Here is a 16,318-nt window from a genome sequence, read left to right as displayed (position 1 = left end):
TCGTGGGCCTCTGAAAATGGTCACCTGGCGATAGTACAGCTTCTTCTTGACCGTGGTGCTGTAGTGGACTCAAGAGATTCAGGCGACCGAACCCCGCTCTCTTACGCTACAGAGTTTGACAGTATACTTGTGGCGGAGCTACTGATCAAGGAGGGTGCAGCGGTTGACTCGGTAGATACAACAGGCCGAACACCGCTCTCATGGTGTTTAGCACCGGAAATGGCTCTTACTTGGAAAGAGGACACAACAGAAACAAAGGCCGTAGCACAGCTTCTCATTAAGAATGGTGCTATTCTTGATACCAGAGACGATGAGGGCAAGACGCCGCTCTCTCATGCCGCAGAGAATGCTGACGTGATGAGAATGGAAATTCTCATCGAGTTGGGTGCCGAAGTAAACTCCAGGGACAACAATGGCCGAACACCGCTATCATGGTGTTTATCATCTAAGACTGAATATAGCTGGACGAGAACAAAAAAACCATGGGAGATTGCAGCACGTCTTCTCATCAAGAATGGGGCACTGCGGGATCCAGATACGGAGCTGGACATCTAGGAATTGCTGAACGTCTCTTGAAGGACGATCCAAAAAGGTACTGTGCATAAAGTACTACGTCCAATCTCTCATTCGCTCGAAGCATTCGGAAGTCCTTTCAATTCTGGATCAGGAAGGATTCAGCACCAGTGTTCAGTGGAAGGATGGAAGCAAGTCATGAAATCCACAGTACGCCCGGAAGCCAACTCAAGCTCTGCAATCCACCAAGATCTTGACATGCTTGTCTTTCTCCTCAATCAAGGGCCGATATCCATCTTCAGGGACCCGATCGATCTTGATCTTACTCGTGATCATCCTTTCGGGCTTGAGGCTTCCATCGCCGAGAGCGCAGATAACGCTCGCGAAATCTTTTTGAAGATACCCCAGCACTGTTCGCCATCATATAAGTATCAGCACAAGGACTTTCCTCAGGAGTCAGGACAATGTTCCGCCCATTCAACTCTACTTACCACCGACGTATTTCTTCTCTCCAAAGACCAAACTGTTAGGTTGAAACGGGACCTACGCCATGCAAGAACATAGTCGTCAACAATCATCTTCTCGGTTCCAGGCTTTCTCAGATACACTATTCTCTCTGTGTATGTGTGGGAAAATTTCATCTCCCCGTCTCCACACGGGGGCAAACTCACCTCCTTTTCCCAGATGGCCAGATTGACAATGGTCCCTCTCGCCCTCACGGACAGCGCGGCAGTCTTGATACTCGCCGGCACACCGGCAGCGTCGAGCGCCACGTGCGGACCCTGCCCGTCGCAAATCTCCTTGGCCCTCTTCACCACATCCTCCTTCGTCGGGTCGATCAGGTGCGTGGCGCCGAACTGGATAGCGAAATTCTGCCGTTCCTTGGCCATCTCGACGACAATGACCGTCTTGACCCCGCGAGCCTTCAGGCACTGAATCACGCCTAGCCCTATGGGCCCAGCGCCCATGACGATGGCCTCTGTGTCCGGTCCGACAGGGTATTGATCAACGGCATGCCACGCGACCGCGAGGGGCTCGACCAGCGCGCCGACATCGAGGGCTACGTCGTCGGGCAACTTGAAGACGAACTGCGGATCGACGGTGACGAAGTCGCTCATCCCGCCTCCGCCGCCACTGAGGCCGACGAACCCGGCGCCGTCGCAGCAGTTGATGGCCCCCTCTTGACAGGGTCCGCACGAGAAGCAAGCAATGGTAGGTTGCACGGCCACCTTGTCTCCGACTTGGAGGTTCGTGGGGTTATGTGCCTTGGATCCAATCTCGACAATTTCGCCGCTCTTCATAATCGCCCGAAACATGGGAGTTGTCGAGGTTAGCATTTTGGATCTCGCATGGACCACCCTGGAAGTTGGGGGGTGCAATTCCGGGGGAGAAGAGGTCAGAGGTCAGAGGTCAGGAGGCAAGAGCCTTGAAGGTACTTTTGCTTGGAGGCTCTGTACAGCACTTACAAATTCATGCCCAATTGTCACAGGCATAGACTCCTTGGTCAACGGGTGTGGTGCATCCTTGGATGGGATAAAAGTGGGAGCCGAGTACTCGTGTACTGCGCACAAGTGGATCATTGATTGGTGGTTAGTGAGTCAATGGCATGAGACAACAAGAAATAGAGAGTGTATGTGTGTGTGTGTGTGTGTGTGTGTGTGTGTGTGTGTGTGTGTGTATAGGTGGGAGCATATGTACGGAGTTCGGGGGTTGGGATACAACTCACAATCAGTGCCACAAATTCCACAAAACGCCGCTAAACCCTCGCCAAACATCAACAGAAGATTCGTCAGTCAGTCGTCACATTTACGCACAATTCCGTCGACTGCAATCAAGAGATACGCGTTGAAGATCGCCAGCCAGGTTGGCTGAGAGAGAGAGAGAGAGAGAGAGGCAAAACTCACGCTTGATCTTCACACCGGTCTCTGTACATTCCGGCTCTCGCACGTCGTGCTCGAGTCTCAAGTCTTTGATACCGTGATATCGTAAGGCGCGCATGGTGACCGAAAAAAAAAAAAAGAAAAAGAATCCCGCGGCTCGTTTAGGAGGTGTAGGTCAGGTAGCTCAGGTACAGCGGGTGCACAGGAGATGTATGCAAGTATGATGTAGGTACGTAGGTAATACGGAGTGGTTGGTAGATGGACAGGTAGACTTGTTGAACAGGGAAATATCACACCACCGGCAATTTAAATACCCACAGACAAACCCACACACTGCCACATAATATATATAACACATCTACATACGTCTTGTACTAGTAGCTACCTGGGTACCACACGCTCTGTACATGACCAGACGAGGTACATACAGTAGTGTGCGATGACAAGAATTAAGAAAACCTTTCGGCTTCTCCATTTTCGTCTAAGCCGGCGGAAGACCACGCAAGGTTAACACAACAACAAAAGGCCTCGGGAGGGGAAGGTTTTCGTCATGGAAAAGGACACTCGTACCCGCATACTACCTAGCTACAATAGGTACAGTATCTCAAATTCATAGTCCCCCCGCATTCCTGGCACCGGGCTGATCGACTGACTCCTCAGAGGAGAAAAGGAGGCTCAGGACGAATGGAAGATTCACGCACTAACTCCGTCTAGTCCCAAAAGTACTGGTACCGAGATTCGTATTACAGTACAAGTACTCGTACTTTTGGGACTAGACGGAGTACAATAGCTTCTCCGCATTCGTCATCGGACAAACGCTGTCCCTCGGCAAGGCTGAACCTCAGCCTCATTCTCGCAGCCTCGTGTGGCTGAAGCTCCAAAGATCGACCAGTGCGCATCATAAAAAGTGGAAACATCATCATCTCTAGACTCTACCGATCACTAAATTCCCTACGATGATCTCAAGTGTAGATCTTCTCAGTAGAAAAGATAAAGAAAAAAGAATACTCCGTACCAGTCTCCGAACCACAATCATGTTATTATTTATTACTAGGCCCATCTCTCTCTCTCTACCAAGTTTCCCTCCAATGGTCATGTTCCCCTGTCTGTGCCAATGCAGAGGTACAAACACTCTCGCTAAAGGATTGGAAATTGCTTTTGCCCCCAGAAGCAATCGCAGAACGCTCACAAAGCCACATAAATCATTCGCTCGTTCAATGCCCTTGCCCCAAGTCTCTCACGTCACCATGAACTCGTAACGATTCATTGCCCCTAATCATGCCAAGTCATTTGCATGTCGTCGTTCATCCTCCAATAACTTGTCAATTGTTTTTGTCTTCTGTTTTGTTATCAACCAAACAGTGACACCCTCCCTAACTTTTGTGCCTCTGGCCTTACCCGAGAATAAGAGTCTGTCCAACATCATTTTCGAGTCAAAGAATGGAGGTCGCTGTTACACAGCTGAGGACCGCGGGTCTAGACGAGAAGCTTGAAGGCGGCCAGGAGCACCGCAGCGAAAGCCCCAGTAGTGACATGAGCCATACCGGCGGCGGCGTTATCGGAGCCACTAGCGCCAGCAGAGGAACTGGTGGCAGTGGCAGAACTGTTTTCAGAGGTCGAAGGGGTGGATGAAGGGGCTGCAGAGGAGGCGGCAGCTGTGGTAGAGGCAGCGGCTGAGGAGGCAGCGGCCTGCTCAGCAAGATATTCGGCAGTCGCATTACGAGTACCGCACTGCTCGTTGTCCTTACAGACAGATTGAGCTTGAGCATCGTTGGGGTTGTTGTTGATGCACTGGATGTAGGTCTCTTGACAGATGAAGAAGGGGAGCGTCTGTATGAAAGCAGTGCTATCGGGGACGGTTCCGTTGGCACAAACACAGCTGTAGGTGAAGGCGACCTGATGGGACAATTAGATCAGAGCGCCAGAAGCTTAGTAGATCCTGAGTGACTTACATCGTCGCATTGATTGAGAGAAGCACTTCCTCCGCAAATCAACGGGCAAGTGTTTAGCTGCGCATGGCACCAGTTGACTGCTCCCAGTTAGTGTCTCGCTCATCGCAAAGAGTTCAGTAGTCTTCTCTTACATGATACGGTTGTGTTGATTCCAGCCGGGTTGAATGCCTGCGTGGCAACTGGAGGCATCACCTGAGAGGCAGTAGACGTGGCAGCGACCGACGAAGCGCTAGAGGTCTCGAGGGTTTGCGCATGAGCGACAGCAGCAATGGCTGAGGCTACGAGGAGGGCCCTGGACATCATGGTGACGGTGGATGGAGGTACGGAGAGAAGACTTGGTGTCTGTCTGCTGTGAGATGCCTAATGTCAATTGATGCTGGGTAAAAGAGGATGATGAAGGTCAAGACGGCAGAGTAAAGGTCGCGGCGGGGAGTGAGAAGGGAAGAAAAAGCTGAGAGCAGTTTGCTGGGAGGGCAAGAGCGGGCCGCATGGAATGGAGCGGACGCAGCGACCGAGGAGCGATCAATCCGCCGCGATAAGGTGCGATGGCGGCGCCGAACAACTGGGGAAATAGCTACCTTTGATCTGGGTATACGATGCTGTTGCTACGGCAGCGCACTTTTACCTCTCTTGAGCGATAATGAAGAAGGTGAAACAGCAGTCAATAATGGGACGCGACAGCAGCGAGAGTGCGGCCTTTTTATTTTTGTTCGTAGCGGAAGAAGAGGCGGCGGGTTGATGTCAAGCGAAGCTATTGTGCTTGCTATCTCGAACTCGGGGCGACTCACCAGGCCTGGACCAGGGTTGAGACGCAGCTAAGCACAGCTAAAGCTCGCTAACCGGGGGTGTCCAAAGCCCCTATTCGCAGGCCGCCGGGAGCAGCCCACAGCTCTAAAACACATTAAGGGCCGCCGCCAATGGCAACCAGCCTCACCAGCCCCGGCCACGCACCGCCCATTCAGAGCCTCCAGAAGTCTCCCTCCTCCGACACCGTGTCCACGTAACCCTTGCCTAGCGCAGAGACTGTAGGAAGCTATAGGCCTGTGCAGTACGGAGTATCCGTACTGGTCCTTGTATCAACCCCCGCCGCAGAAAGCCCGCCAGACGAGGCTGGGCACTGGGCCGCCAGCGCACTCAGTTCCGAGGTTCCTGGCTACACCTTGACTCCCGCGGGCGCGGATTATGTCCGCGCTCTGGGAACCGGCTATGCAGAGTTCGACCCTACGAGTATATCAGGACAGAGCACCCTCGCTTCTGTAGCTTGGCTTCTTGCATTGTGCGTCTGTGAGAGCGGGTGATGCACGAGACGTGACACCGTGCGACCTCTACCGCCAGCATGGGTCAACAAATGGATTTCATGGACAAGTTCATTGCCGCCCACGACGTCCCGAAGGAAGCACTGGCGCATTTCGCAGCCAACGACTTTACCAGCAAGTACCTCTCAAACCCTGTCTACCGCCCAATCCCAACCTACTCCCGCGTCCTCAAAGATGACGGTGAAGATTACTTCTTCTCGCGAACCGTCGCTACCCCGACCACCATCCCGTATCTGGTCACCCTACAGTTGAAGGATTTCCCCATCGCCGAAGAAAGTCCCAAGGGCACATTGAAGACAGGCCAAGGCCACAAGGCGGTGGTGAAGGTGCCCGAGAACCCAGACTGTATCATGCTCCTCCACCTCGGCCGCCCAGGTGTTGACGGACACCCTACCACGCTCCACGGCGGAGTGGCCTGCGCCATTCTCGACGAGATGATGGGCTTGTGCGTCATGCTACACCACCGGCATCTCGAGGGAGCCCGAGAGTCCCTTTACACCGCAGGGCTGAACGTGACATACCGCGCACCCGTACCGACGCCCAACGACGTCATTGTCAAATGCTGGCTCGAGGGAAGAGAAGGCCGCAAGTGGAAGTCAAGAGGCCAAATCGTCAACAAGGATGGCCTAGTCATGACCGAAGCAGAAGGGTTATGGGTTCTGGCCAAAAACGAAGCCAAGTTATAAAAGAAAGTACTTCCTCCGTAAGGGCAGAATGTCGTCGGCGATGCATGGCCGTGGTCTGACAGTTTGACACCACACTAAAGAAGGACACTCTGATGCATTCCAGTTCCTGGTTGTCCAGCCAGCAAGCGAGCGAGCCGGTTTTCTTTCTCCGGGTCCTTCAAACCTACCGACTTTGGCAAACGACAAATTATGGAGTACCAGCCTGCAGAAGGAGGACTCGTCCCATTGTACTCCATCCATACCTTACGACTCCCAAGTGCCCTGCTTTCGGGTACAAACTACAAGTACAATAGACTCGGAGTGGAGCTACGCCACATATTTATTTGGATTCTATCTTTTTCTTTCGACCCGTACACACACACTTACGAGTACGATTCGTGTACGAGTACATCCACCACGCACAAGGAACAACTTTCCGAATGCTACCCTGGCGTTCGCTGCACCGAACGGGTACACCGGGTCTCTTGTTCCGCGTCACCCGGTGACAAGCTAGACTCATTTTCCGAGTTTGCCTGTTTGTACGGAGCACCTACGGCTCGTCGACTACTACAGTCCATGTTCCCGTACTTACTTGGGAGCTACAGTCTACTAGGTAGAGGTGGCCCGCCTTGACTTTGGTATGTCCAAGTGTCCAAGAACCCTTCTCGGCTAAAAGTCTGCATCTGGAACACAGACATACATGCACACATACATACATACATACATACGAAACTGCGCCAGGTAGATAGATAGAGTAGAGAGATACGATGCCTAATAGAGTAACTTACACTCCGCACTCTTATTAAAGGTCTTGATGATTTTTCGCGAACTGCCTGCCTTGTGTTGAGCTAGCTAGTTTGAGCATCCCAGTGTGTTGTGGAACCTCACTCCGCTAGAGAATATACTGATGAATGTCTATGTATGCACGGAGTACGGGGTGCCCACATCGACAAGGACGGACGGTGCCTACTGTACCTGCTGGTGTACAGTATCTGTCTGACGAGATACTCAAGACACTCGGGGTAGATTTACTGATTAGATACCAGTTGGGTTATCCAGAAGGTACCGTACACGATATAAAATAAAAAGGTCGGTCGGTAAATATATTTAATAATAAAGCATCGCTTGCTGCTTATCGTCAAACCTGGACATCCCGACCCCCCCTCATCTGCATCTGCCTCTGCATCTGCCTCTGCATCTGCCTCTGCATCTTTCATCTTTCATCTTTCGTCCTCGCTCTTGCCCTCCTTCTCGCCCACCCATGAACGAGTCTGTACGAGATCGTGTTTGGGGGAAAACAAAAGAATATCAACCTCTGAAAAAACAACCACAACCACAACCACAACCACAACAACAATTGTAAATCTTTATTTTCTTTAAAAGAGAAAAAGAAAAAAAAGAAAAAAAAGAAAAGAGAAACCAACCCGATCGCTCGAGGAATGCGTCACGAAACCCTCCTCCATCAACACCGACACCGACAACGCCCACAGACGTCCCGGTCATCGTCCGATCCATCATCAATCATACGCAGGTAATGTACCTAGAGGTTCCATCTGAACACCAACCGAACCCAAAATGTATACCCTCAATTGGGTATATACACGCACGTAACAAAAGGTAAAATAGCTACCTACACCTTCCGACAGGGTCAACACTCACCCACTCACCCACTCACTCGCCTTCATACCCTTCACCGACACTCTTGTCCCGCATGACGCGGATCTCCTGCATCGCTCTCTCGCCGTCAACTTCACCCTCGAGCACCAGCCCCTTCTCATTGGCCAAGTGCAACAGACAGATGAAACAGTAACTCGTACTGATGTCCTTCATCTGCTGCTCGGGGTAAACGCCACGAAGGTCCTGGATGAGTTCGGTGAACTTGAGTGCGTCGTCTGCCTCACCAACCTGACCGGCGCCGCCACCACCCACCCCTTCATCTCCTCGAGTGGCGTCTGCATCATCCACTTGTCGTTGTAATTCACCCTGAAGCTGGTCCTGATCTTGTGACGTTTCGTGCTCATCCATGTCCACGTCCACGTCCATCATGTCAACATCCTCATCAACAACACCGTTGGCCGTAGCCTCCGACACTTGTTGCTGTCGTTGTTGCGCATGCTCCTGCTGCACACTCGTCGGCTTTTCAAAGACATCAATCCTCATCAGTGCCAACTTCTCACTCATCCCTTTCCACATGTTCTCCTTCAATCTCCGGACGTCCACCTTCTTCGCTGTGCGTGCATAGTTGACATATTCTGGTCTCAAGCGACGACCGGCCTGCGTGACAAGTTGACTGCCGAAACTGCCCGGAAGAAGGTCTAGGCCATTGTGCTGCGCTTGAGGGTCCTGCGTTTCTGCGCCCTCTTGCGGCTCCTGCTTCAATACGGCACCGTCTTCCATCATACCCATGAACCCATCATTCTGCCGCTGATGCTGCCCATCAGGTGGAGGGGGCGACAACATTTCTCTTGCGTCCATGAACGCCTGGCCCTCGTCCCCAACGTCCAGATCACCGACACCAAGCCCGTCGTCCTCGTCATCAATGGGCAGCGGGCCATCAAAGAACGGCATCTGATCGTCGTCGGCGAAGAAGTCGGCATCGTAATCGCCCTTGCGCCCTTCGTCTTCCTCGTCTTCGTCAACGTCGCCTTGTTGACCGTGGATGATGGCAAGTCGGTTTCGGGCCCCAAAGCCCTCGTCAATGACCCCCATCTTGCCCTTACGTCGACCAACCCGACACTTAGGCTTCGTCCAGAGTCTCATCAACTTCCTGGGATCAACAACTTCGTCGTCCTTGTCTAACAGGTTGCGACCTTTCGTCTTCCACTGTCCCTTGGGCAGGCTGATCTGACTGTTGAGCACAGCGGGCGCCTCCAGCAACTCCTTCAGACTCTCCGACATGGGACCCAGGAAATCAATTTCAAACGGTTCCTTTTCTTTGCGCTGCCGCGTTGTTGGCGCATTCTCAGCCTGCGCCGCCTTCTGAATCTTCTGCATGCGCCAATTTTCCAGTGTCATGAACGCCATCTTGCCTTTCGCTCTAGAGTTGAACGCCTTATCAAAGTACGCCATGATACTCTCGTGCTCGGCGTCTTCTTGGTACTTGTGCTGTAGAGATAGTGCATATGCGTTGTTGTCACCCTCGAGTAGATTGTCATCCATCTCTCCGGCCTGAACAACTCGAGTCTGCGCCTCGATCGCAGCATCCTTGGCCCAAGCCTCGCCACCCTCACCGAAACCGACATTATCGGCCACGTCAAAGCCGCCGAGCAGCCCGCCATCATCGTCATCATCGTCGAAGCCCATGGCATTAGTACCGTCTAGGAATATACCCGTTTGATCTGAGAGATTGATATTGCCATCAAGTGTAGGGGGCGCAGGTGTTGTAGATCCTTTCTTCTGCTCACGCCAGTCGTCTGGCGCCTTTAGGAAAGGAATGTTCAGTTCTCCTGATGGATCGCCGAGAGTGAAGGACTTCATCGAAGGGCATACGTCCTGGCTGTCGAGCACGCCGAGGTCAGGGAAAAACTTTGCTGCAAGGGCCCCGAGGTCGATTTCTTCGTCTTGCTCTTCAGCCTCTGGCGTAGGAGTTGGATCCTCCATCTCTGCTTCGTCAGTTTCTGCAGCTGCTTTAGTAGCTTGTGCAACAGCTGCGTCCGCCCCGTCCTCTTGATCGCCATCACCGTGATGCTGGCTCTTGTCTTTGTCTGCTACCAGTGTCGCATCGCCGGCGTCGTCACTGCTGTCGAAAACAATCCGCCCATCCGAATCAATCGATAGGTGATTCAGCAAGAGACCCTTAGCCCCTCCCTCGTCGAAATCTGCGGATGCCTTTTTGAAAAGAGGGTCAACGGCGAATTCCAGCTCGAGTTTCTTTCCTTGAAAACTCGCAAATCCCGGTGCAAGTGTCGCTTCATGACTCCGGGTCGTCTTCTTTTTGCTCTTCTTCTTTCCTTCCCCGTCTTCGCCTTCTCCGTCCTCGCCCTCTTCACCTTCGTCATCATCGTCATCCGCGCCATCGTCTTTGTTCCGCTTTTTCCCCTCCGCGCCATCCGCAAGGCCACTGAGCAACCGACCTGTTTCAGTAGCCACGCTGTCAACGCGACTCGTATAGATTTTGACGCATCCATCAAGCGTGCAACTGGCCTTCTGGAAGTTCACCCCGTCCCCTTCCTTCAACAGGCTCATGTCGTGAAAATAATCAATCAATGCGAAATTCCACGAGTTCGCCGCGTTGATTTTATTGTCTGTAGCCATTTTCATCCACTCTTCGAAGTTTGCGAGGATAGGTACGCGCTTCATAGGTGTCAGCGTATCGGTTCGCGGGCTGTTCGCATGTTGACCGTGGTTCTGCTGACTCTGCCTTCTGTGCAATGCGACCTTTTTGCGCAAGTGCGCATCGCTCGTGCGCGGAGTGCGTGGGGATTCGGACATGGCTCGACTGCCCGAAGTATCTCGGCGGTCGCGATTGCGGTGCTGGTTGATCTTGCGGACAGGACTCGCTGCGGCGCGAATCTCGTTCATGTGGATTTCCTGGAGTGCTTGTCGAGATTGAAGGCGGGCAACTTTTTCACCCCGGTCATCGTTTAATGCCAGCCTAGAAAAAAATTCCGTCAGTAAACAACACCGTCATACCAGGGTGGGAAGAATTGTGAAGCCATGCGGTGATGCACGGTGAATTTAGACAACGTTCGTTTCACACATCCCTCTGGACCTTCACTTGCACTTCGCTGAATAGCCCTGTCAAAAGGATGTGTACCCTTACTTTATCGGCGATGCTTTGCTCTTTTCACGAGCCATGTTCATGACCACGGCTTGCCTGCTTGGGCGGCCTCCGCTCTGGCTTGAAACTCGAGGCATGTTGTCGTCTGGTCGTCGTCCGAGGAGTGTGGGCAACCTTGCTACTCTCTTAGAGGGGACGAGGTTTGCATCCGGGCTCTCATGAACCTCTTGCAGCACCTCTCACAGTCGTTACTCGGGTTTTGAGTGTTGTCGTCTAACTGCTGGTGTCTCAGGTCCAATCACCAGTTATTTGTTGTTACTTTCGAAATTGGTTAGCTCTACGCGCCGCCAAATCACGTGATGAGACGTAGTGTCCTTTGTACCGGTTAAGCCTCATATGGATTAGCCCGTTCAATCACCTGGGCCTACCCGCCTTGCACCCTCATGTGTTTCCTACGAGTACAACGACGCCGTAGTCTTAAGGATACACAAACTTATATCAGATCTTATCAGACATTGCAACACCTCTTACACTCCACATACACCAGGCACGCTCATCTTTCACTCGTCTAATCCAGCACCCTTCCAGCTACAGAACTAGCACTTCGGTCCTTTGTTTCCGTGTGCTTTAGCCCTTTCCCTCTTTGAATCTCTCCTAGAAGGGCCCCAATATCTCCGGTGCCTGTGCGGGCTGGCGCGGGCATTGGCGGGGGTGGAGGGGCACTATCAGGCGCACCACCGCTCGGAATTGGCGGAGGAGGAGGAGGTGGTGGTGGTGCGCTTGGTGCCCCAAAGCTAGGCATTGGGGGAGGAGGAGGAGCTGCCGATGGTGCACCACTGTCTGGCATTGGTGGTGGCGGTGCGGGCGGAGCCTCAAAGGCACCTGGAACAGGTGGAGGTTCCTGGACAGGCGTAGCAGGTTTGCTGTCTTTACTATCCATGGCTGAAAGTGGCCGGGGTGGTGCCATGGTGCCAAACAGAATGGATGCAAGATGTTTGGCTGACCCAGCTGCCGGAGGGTCGTCCTCGTTGTCGCTGTCATCGTCCTTGTCAGACCCAGCGGCTGACCACTCGTCCTCTTCCGGGCGACGCCTTGATTGAGCACCAGTGAATGAGGGCGTCAGCGGCTTGGTAGCCTCCTGTTGAGCAATCCGATGGAAAGGATTGGTAGATGGTAGGTCTGCCGCTGGAGCTGGGGGTGGTGCTGCAGCTGGCGGAGAAAAGGGCTGACTCTGGGGGACTGGTGGTGGTGAAAAGACAGGCGTTGCATCTTCTGAACGTTGGGAGAGTTTCCTGAAATAAGGGTTCTTTGACTCTTCTCCTGGAGGGCTGGAAAGGGGGCTGGCATCATAGCCACTGCTTGTGGACGGCTCCGGGGGAGGAGGTGCCATAGGCGGAGGTGACGAGATCGAGCTTGTCAGGACTTGACTTGTGGCCGGTGTGCTCTCCTGTGGGGTGACCTGTTCTGGCTCATCGTCGTCGGAAGAAGAGTCACCCAAGTTCTCAAGCTGCAATTGCAATTGCCGTTCTCTCTCTCTAGCGGCTTCAAGCTCAGCTCGCTGAGCAGCTAGCTTGGCCTCTTTCTCCTTGGCCTCTTTTTCGGCCGCCTTTTTACGAGCTTTCTCTTCTTGCTTCTTGATCTTGCCAGCTTTGACTTGTTCCTCCAAGGCACGTAAACGGTCTTGCGCGGCTTGACGCTCCTTTTCCAAGTCGTTTTCCTGCTCTTTGGCTTGCGCCCTGTACATCTGTTAGTACACATAGCGACTATGTCAGAATGAACTTACTCTAATCTCTTGCGCTCTTGCTCCTGTGCCTCTTGCTCGGCCCTGATCTGTGCGGCTGCTTCTTCCTCAGCTCTAGCCTTTTGCTGTGCTGCCGCCTCATGTGCTTTGCGGTCAGAGAGATCATAGCTCTCCTGTCGCTGCTTTCGAGTAGGTGGGGGAGGAGGCTTTTTTGCAGATTTAGGACTCGGAGGGGCAACTCCCTCGTTCGCCAGTCTTTGCTGCCTCTCTTGCTCACGCTTGGCATCTTCTGCTTCCGCTTTTCGGATACGCTCCGCTCGTTCCTGTTTCTCGCGCTCTTGACGCTGTTGAAGTGTCTCTCCGGAATCCCCAGCCGGCTTGATGCCTGCTGCAGCCATGCGTTCTTGGATACGCTTCAAAGCTTTCTCCTTGGCAGCAGCGACTCGATCCTGAGGTGATGTACCGACAGTCAAAGATGACGATGAAGTGGTGGTGGAAGGGGCGGGACGACTTGGCAGGCTACCGTTGGTGTGTCTTGGTTCGTCGCGACCGTAATCTGCAGAAGCTCGGGGAGCAGCGCGCGTTTGCCTTTCTTTGATCAGCATGAAATTCACCAATGGATAAAACATGTGCTTACTCTTCTTTGCGGACTTTGGCTGTCCTGCTACTCCTTTGCAAGTCATAGATCAGTTCTTTGACTTCGTCTTCCACACCCAAAGCTTCTTCCCATCGTCTCCGTTCATGTTCCTGGGTGGCGCTTTCACCCTCGACGCGTAGGCCGTCTTCCAGACTGGAGACAAAGTCTTTGACACTATCTTCAACGTCTCGGGTCATAGCTTCATGTCGTTCCTGCTCGGATTTGACCTTGGAAGTTTCCTGTTCCAGACGTCTTTGGGCACCTCCTTCATCATCCGTCGTTGGAGCAGGTCGTCCTGCTAGCTCTGCTGCTCTCGCCTGCATCCGCGCTCTTGCTCTGGCCTTGATACGATCAGCCTCGGTGACTGCTCCACCAGGACCTGTGCCGACGATGTTAGAGGCGCTATTTGGATGAGCCTTGGCATCCTTCAGGCGGAACAACTGCAGCCTAGCTTCTGCAATACTCTTCTCGACCTTTCGAACGTCTGAGGCAAGTGCTGGAAGGCGATCCTGATATTTCTGTAGTTCTCTACGCATGGATCTTCTTTCAGCTCCAGTGTCTGAACCACCAAATCCCGAATTCGGGTGTGTATCGATATCGTCCTGGATGCGGCGAATCTGCTTGAAAAGGTCCTCTGCCTCGCGTCTATCCCGACGGTCCAGGACGTCATCATCATCAGCTTGACGCTCATCCTGAAAGTCTGTTGCGTCCAAAAGAATCTTCTTCTCTCGAATCTTCTTCCTAATCTGATCTGGTGTCATATCGTCATAGGCACTCTCGGAGACGTCTGAGGACTGAGCAGGTGACGGGGTCCTCCCGCCGGCACCAATGCGGCGTCTTGCGCTGGATCGATAGCCGATATCATCATCATTGTTGCGAAACACAGTGGCATCTTTCCGTCCGAAACTTGGAGAGGCTGAACCCGCTCGGAAAGAGCGATCTTTCAGATAACTGACACCTGTCTTCTGGGGCTGCAAGAATGCGCCTGTTTGTTTCCTAGTTTCAGCATCTTGCGAGAGCAAAGACTTGACGGTGTCAATGGAATTATTGAAGTTCCTGGTCGAGGGTGGAATCAATTCTGGCGGAAGGCGATTTGGCACGGGATATCCATTCAACTTGCGATAGATCAAGTGCATTGCCACGGCAAATTCATCCATGTTGAGCCTGCCTTTATTGTTAGGGTCAGACAAGGTCCAGATGCTTTCCAAGTCCCCCCGCTCGAGACCACTTTGGCCCATGATTTCAATAGCAACATCTCCTGAGATGTAGCCCCTGCCCAAGCCGTCCCAAGCGCGGAACAATTCGTCGTATATTCGCTTTTCGTCCTTTGTAACAGCCCAAGGAATCTTGGCAGAGCCTGCCAGTCCCTGCGTAGTGAAACCACCCTCGCGGCCAATTTGAGGCATCAACTGTTGGCGCAAAGCCTCAATGTTCGGAAGTCCCGTAGCTGGCGCGTTCACAAAGCCCCACTGCCCTGGCAAGCCGGTAGGTTGGGCTTGCAAAGGGCCTGTTTGCTGAGGTGACATGTTGTTCGTGAATCCAGTAGGCATGGGTGGCAGGGGTGGACGTGGGCCGGTATATCCAGTAGCACCCGGGAATCCCGTGGCTTGGGGTTGAAGGCCTTGCTGCTGGCCTGGGAAGCCGGTAGGTTGGGCTTGAAGCCCAGGTTGAAAACCCGTCGCCTGATTATAGAAACCAGTTGGCTGCGAAGTAAGCTGCGACAACAGCTGTTGGTTAGACGCCTGTTGTGGTCGTGGAGCTTGAGGAGCAGGTGGAGACACTGCATTTTGTCTGATGGGCGCATCAGGAACGCCAAATGAAATGATATCTACCATACTCGACACCTCGTTCTTGATCTTTTCGGGGAGGACAGATGGCAACTCTTTCCCGGTCAATTTGAGGTTGCACAGGTACATTGCCAGCGCAAATTCTGGGAACAGCAACTGCCCGGACTTTGTGGTATCCGATAATATCCATATTTGTGACAGTGCGCTGCCTGGCAACTTAGATCTCAGAAGAAGATCCCTAGCTTTTTCTCCGCTCAACGCCTGGTCGTCGCCAACTGCTGATTTAAACAGCTGTTCAAATTTTGCCTGATCCGTAGCAGTAATGAATGACAGCCTTATGTTCGGAATCCTGCTCGTACTCTGGCTCTGGCCCCTGTTTGACGGAGGCGTACTCGAAGCCCCTGGATTGAATGACTGCGCAATCTGGGTAGAGGTCTGCTGGGGGCGAATCGGAGCTACTTGAGGTGGCTGTTGCTGCTGCGGCTGTTGAGGAGCGGGAGCACTTTGGAAAGAGGGCTGCTGCTGGAAAGGAGGAGGCTGCTGCGGTGCTTGCTGGAATTGAGACTGCTGGCCTTGGATTTGGCCAGGATAACCAGTAAATTGTGGCTGTTGTGCCGGAGCTTGGAAGTTCTGCGGCGGCCCAAGTCCTGGAAAGCCGGTCTGCTGTGACTGCAACTGTCCGGGGTAGCCGGTAGGCTGGGGAGCAAACGGCGATGGCTGTTGAGGAGCTTGATTGAACGAGCCAAATGACTGTTGCTGTCCAAAACCCGCGCCTGGGCGGGCACTATTCGAACCGCCCAGGAACGAGTTAGAGGAGGAATACATGATGCTCAAGAACACAACAAACTGGCCGCAGATGAAGAACGAACAAAACGCAGGAACGAGTGAGATGCTGGTGGTAATCTGGGTTTGGCGACGACTGCGCCAGCAGGTTGACTTGCTTCGAATGACGCGGATTTTGGGGCGGGCGACTGAGGCTGGGTCGCTGCTAGCGAGGCACCTGACTAAGCATCTTGGCATCAACCGACGGCGACGGGATCCCTGATCAGCGAGACACTCAAACGCAGAACTGAGGAGTCACGCTTCCACGGCGACAAAGAGAGACGT

The 16,318-nt window shown here is 53.1% G+C and overlaps 6 protein-coding genes across 6 annotated transcripts in view; 2 read left to right on the top strand and 4 right to left on the bottom strand.

Annotated features, from left to right (window-relative positions):
- Positions 1 to 555, top strand: part of PV08_01346 (uncharacterized protein) — a gene marked incomplete at both ends in the record, with an annotated part of 4,172 nt that extends 3,617 nt beyond the window's left edge. Inside the window, one exon of the mRNA XM_016375708.1 lies at positions 40 to 555. Within this exon, the coding sequence (XP_016240984.1) occupies positions 40 to 555 (516 nt within the window). The remainder of the gene's footprint in view (positions 1 to 39) is intronic.
- A 186-nt stretch (positions 556 to 741) lies between these two features.
- Positions 742 to 1,829, bottom strand: PV08_01345 (uncharacterized protein; the record flags this gene model as incomplete). Its single annotated transcript, XM_016375707.1, has 3 exons — positions 742 to 923; positions 1,005 to 1,056; positions 1,185 to 1,829. The coding sequence occupies 3 exons, from the start codon at positions 1,827 to 1,829 to the stop codon at positions 742 to 744; spliced, it is 879 nt and encodes a 292-aa protein (XP_016240983.1).
- Positions 1,830 to 3,869: 2,040 nt separating this feature from the next.
- Positions 3,870 to 4,645, bottom strand: PV08_01344 (uncharacterized protein; the record flags this gene model as incomplete). Its single annotated transcript, XM_016375706.1, has 3 exons — positions 3,870 to 4,289; positions 4,346 to 4,422; positions 4,477 to 4,645. 3 exons carry the CDS (start codon positions 4,643 to 4,645, stop codon positions 3,870 to 3,872), a joined length of 666 nt encoding a protein of 221 aa, XP_016240982.1.
- A 1,036-nt stretch (positions 4,646 to 5,681) lies between these two features.
- Positions 5,682 to 6,347, top strand: PV08_01343 (uncharacterized protein; the record flags this gene model as incomplete). The annotated part of the gene is made up of 1 exon (XM_016375705.1): positions 5,682 to 6,347. The coding sequence occupies one exon, from the start codon at positions 5,682 to 5,684 to the stop codon at positions 6,345 to 6,347; it is 666 nt and encodes a 221-aa protein (XP_016240981.1).
- Positions 6,348 to 7,997: 1,650 nt separating this feature from the next.
- On the bottom strand, positions 7,998 to 11,183 carry PV08_01342 (uncharacterized protein; the record flags this gene model as incomplete). The annotated part of the gene is made up of 2 exons (XM_016375704.1): positions 7,998 to 10,920; positions 11,089 to 11,183. The coding sequence occupies 2 exons, from the start codon at positions 11,181 to 11,183 to the stop codon at positions 7,998 to 8,000; spliced, it is 3,018 nt and encodes a 1,005-aa protein (XP_016240980.1).
- Positions 11,184 to 11,614: 431 nt separating this feature from the next.
- Positions 11,615 to 16,036, bottom strand: PV08_01341 (uncharacterized protein; the record flags this gene model as incomplete). The annotated part of the gene is made up of 3 exons (XM_016375703.1): positions 11,615 to 12,782; positions 12,830 to 13,375; positions 13,425 to 16,036. 3 exons carry the CDS (start codon positions 16,034 to 16,036, stop codon positions 11,615 to 11,617), a joined length of 4,326 nt encoding a protein of 1,441 aa, XP_016240979.1.
- Positions 16,037 to 16,318: the final 282 nt, after the last annotated feature.

Source organism: Exophiala spinifera, assembly GCF_000836115.1.
Source record: "Exophiala spinifera strain CBS 89968 unplaced genomic scaffold supercont1.1, whole genome shotgun sequence".
Taxonomy (NCBI): Eukaryota; Fungi; Ascomycota; class Eurotiomycetes; order Chaetothyriales; family Herpotrichiellaceae; genus Exophiala; species Exophiala spinifera.
This window is presented reverse-complemented; position numbering and strand designations above follow the sequence as displayed.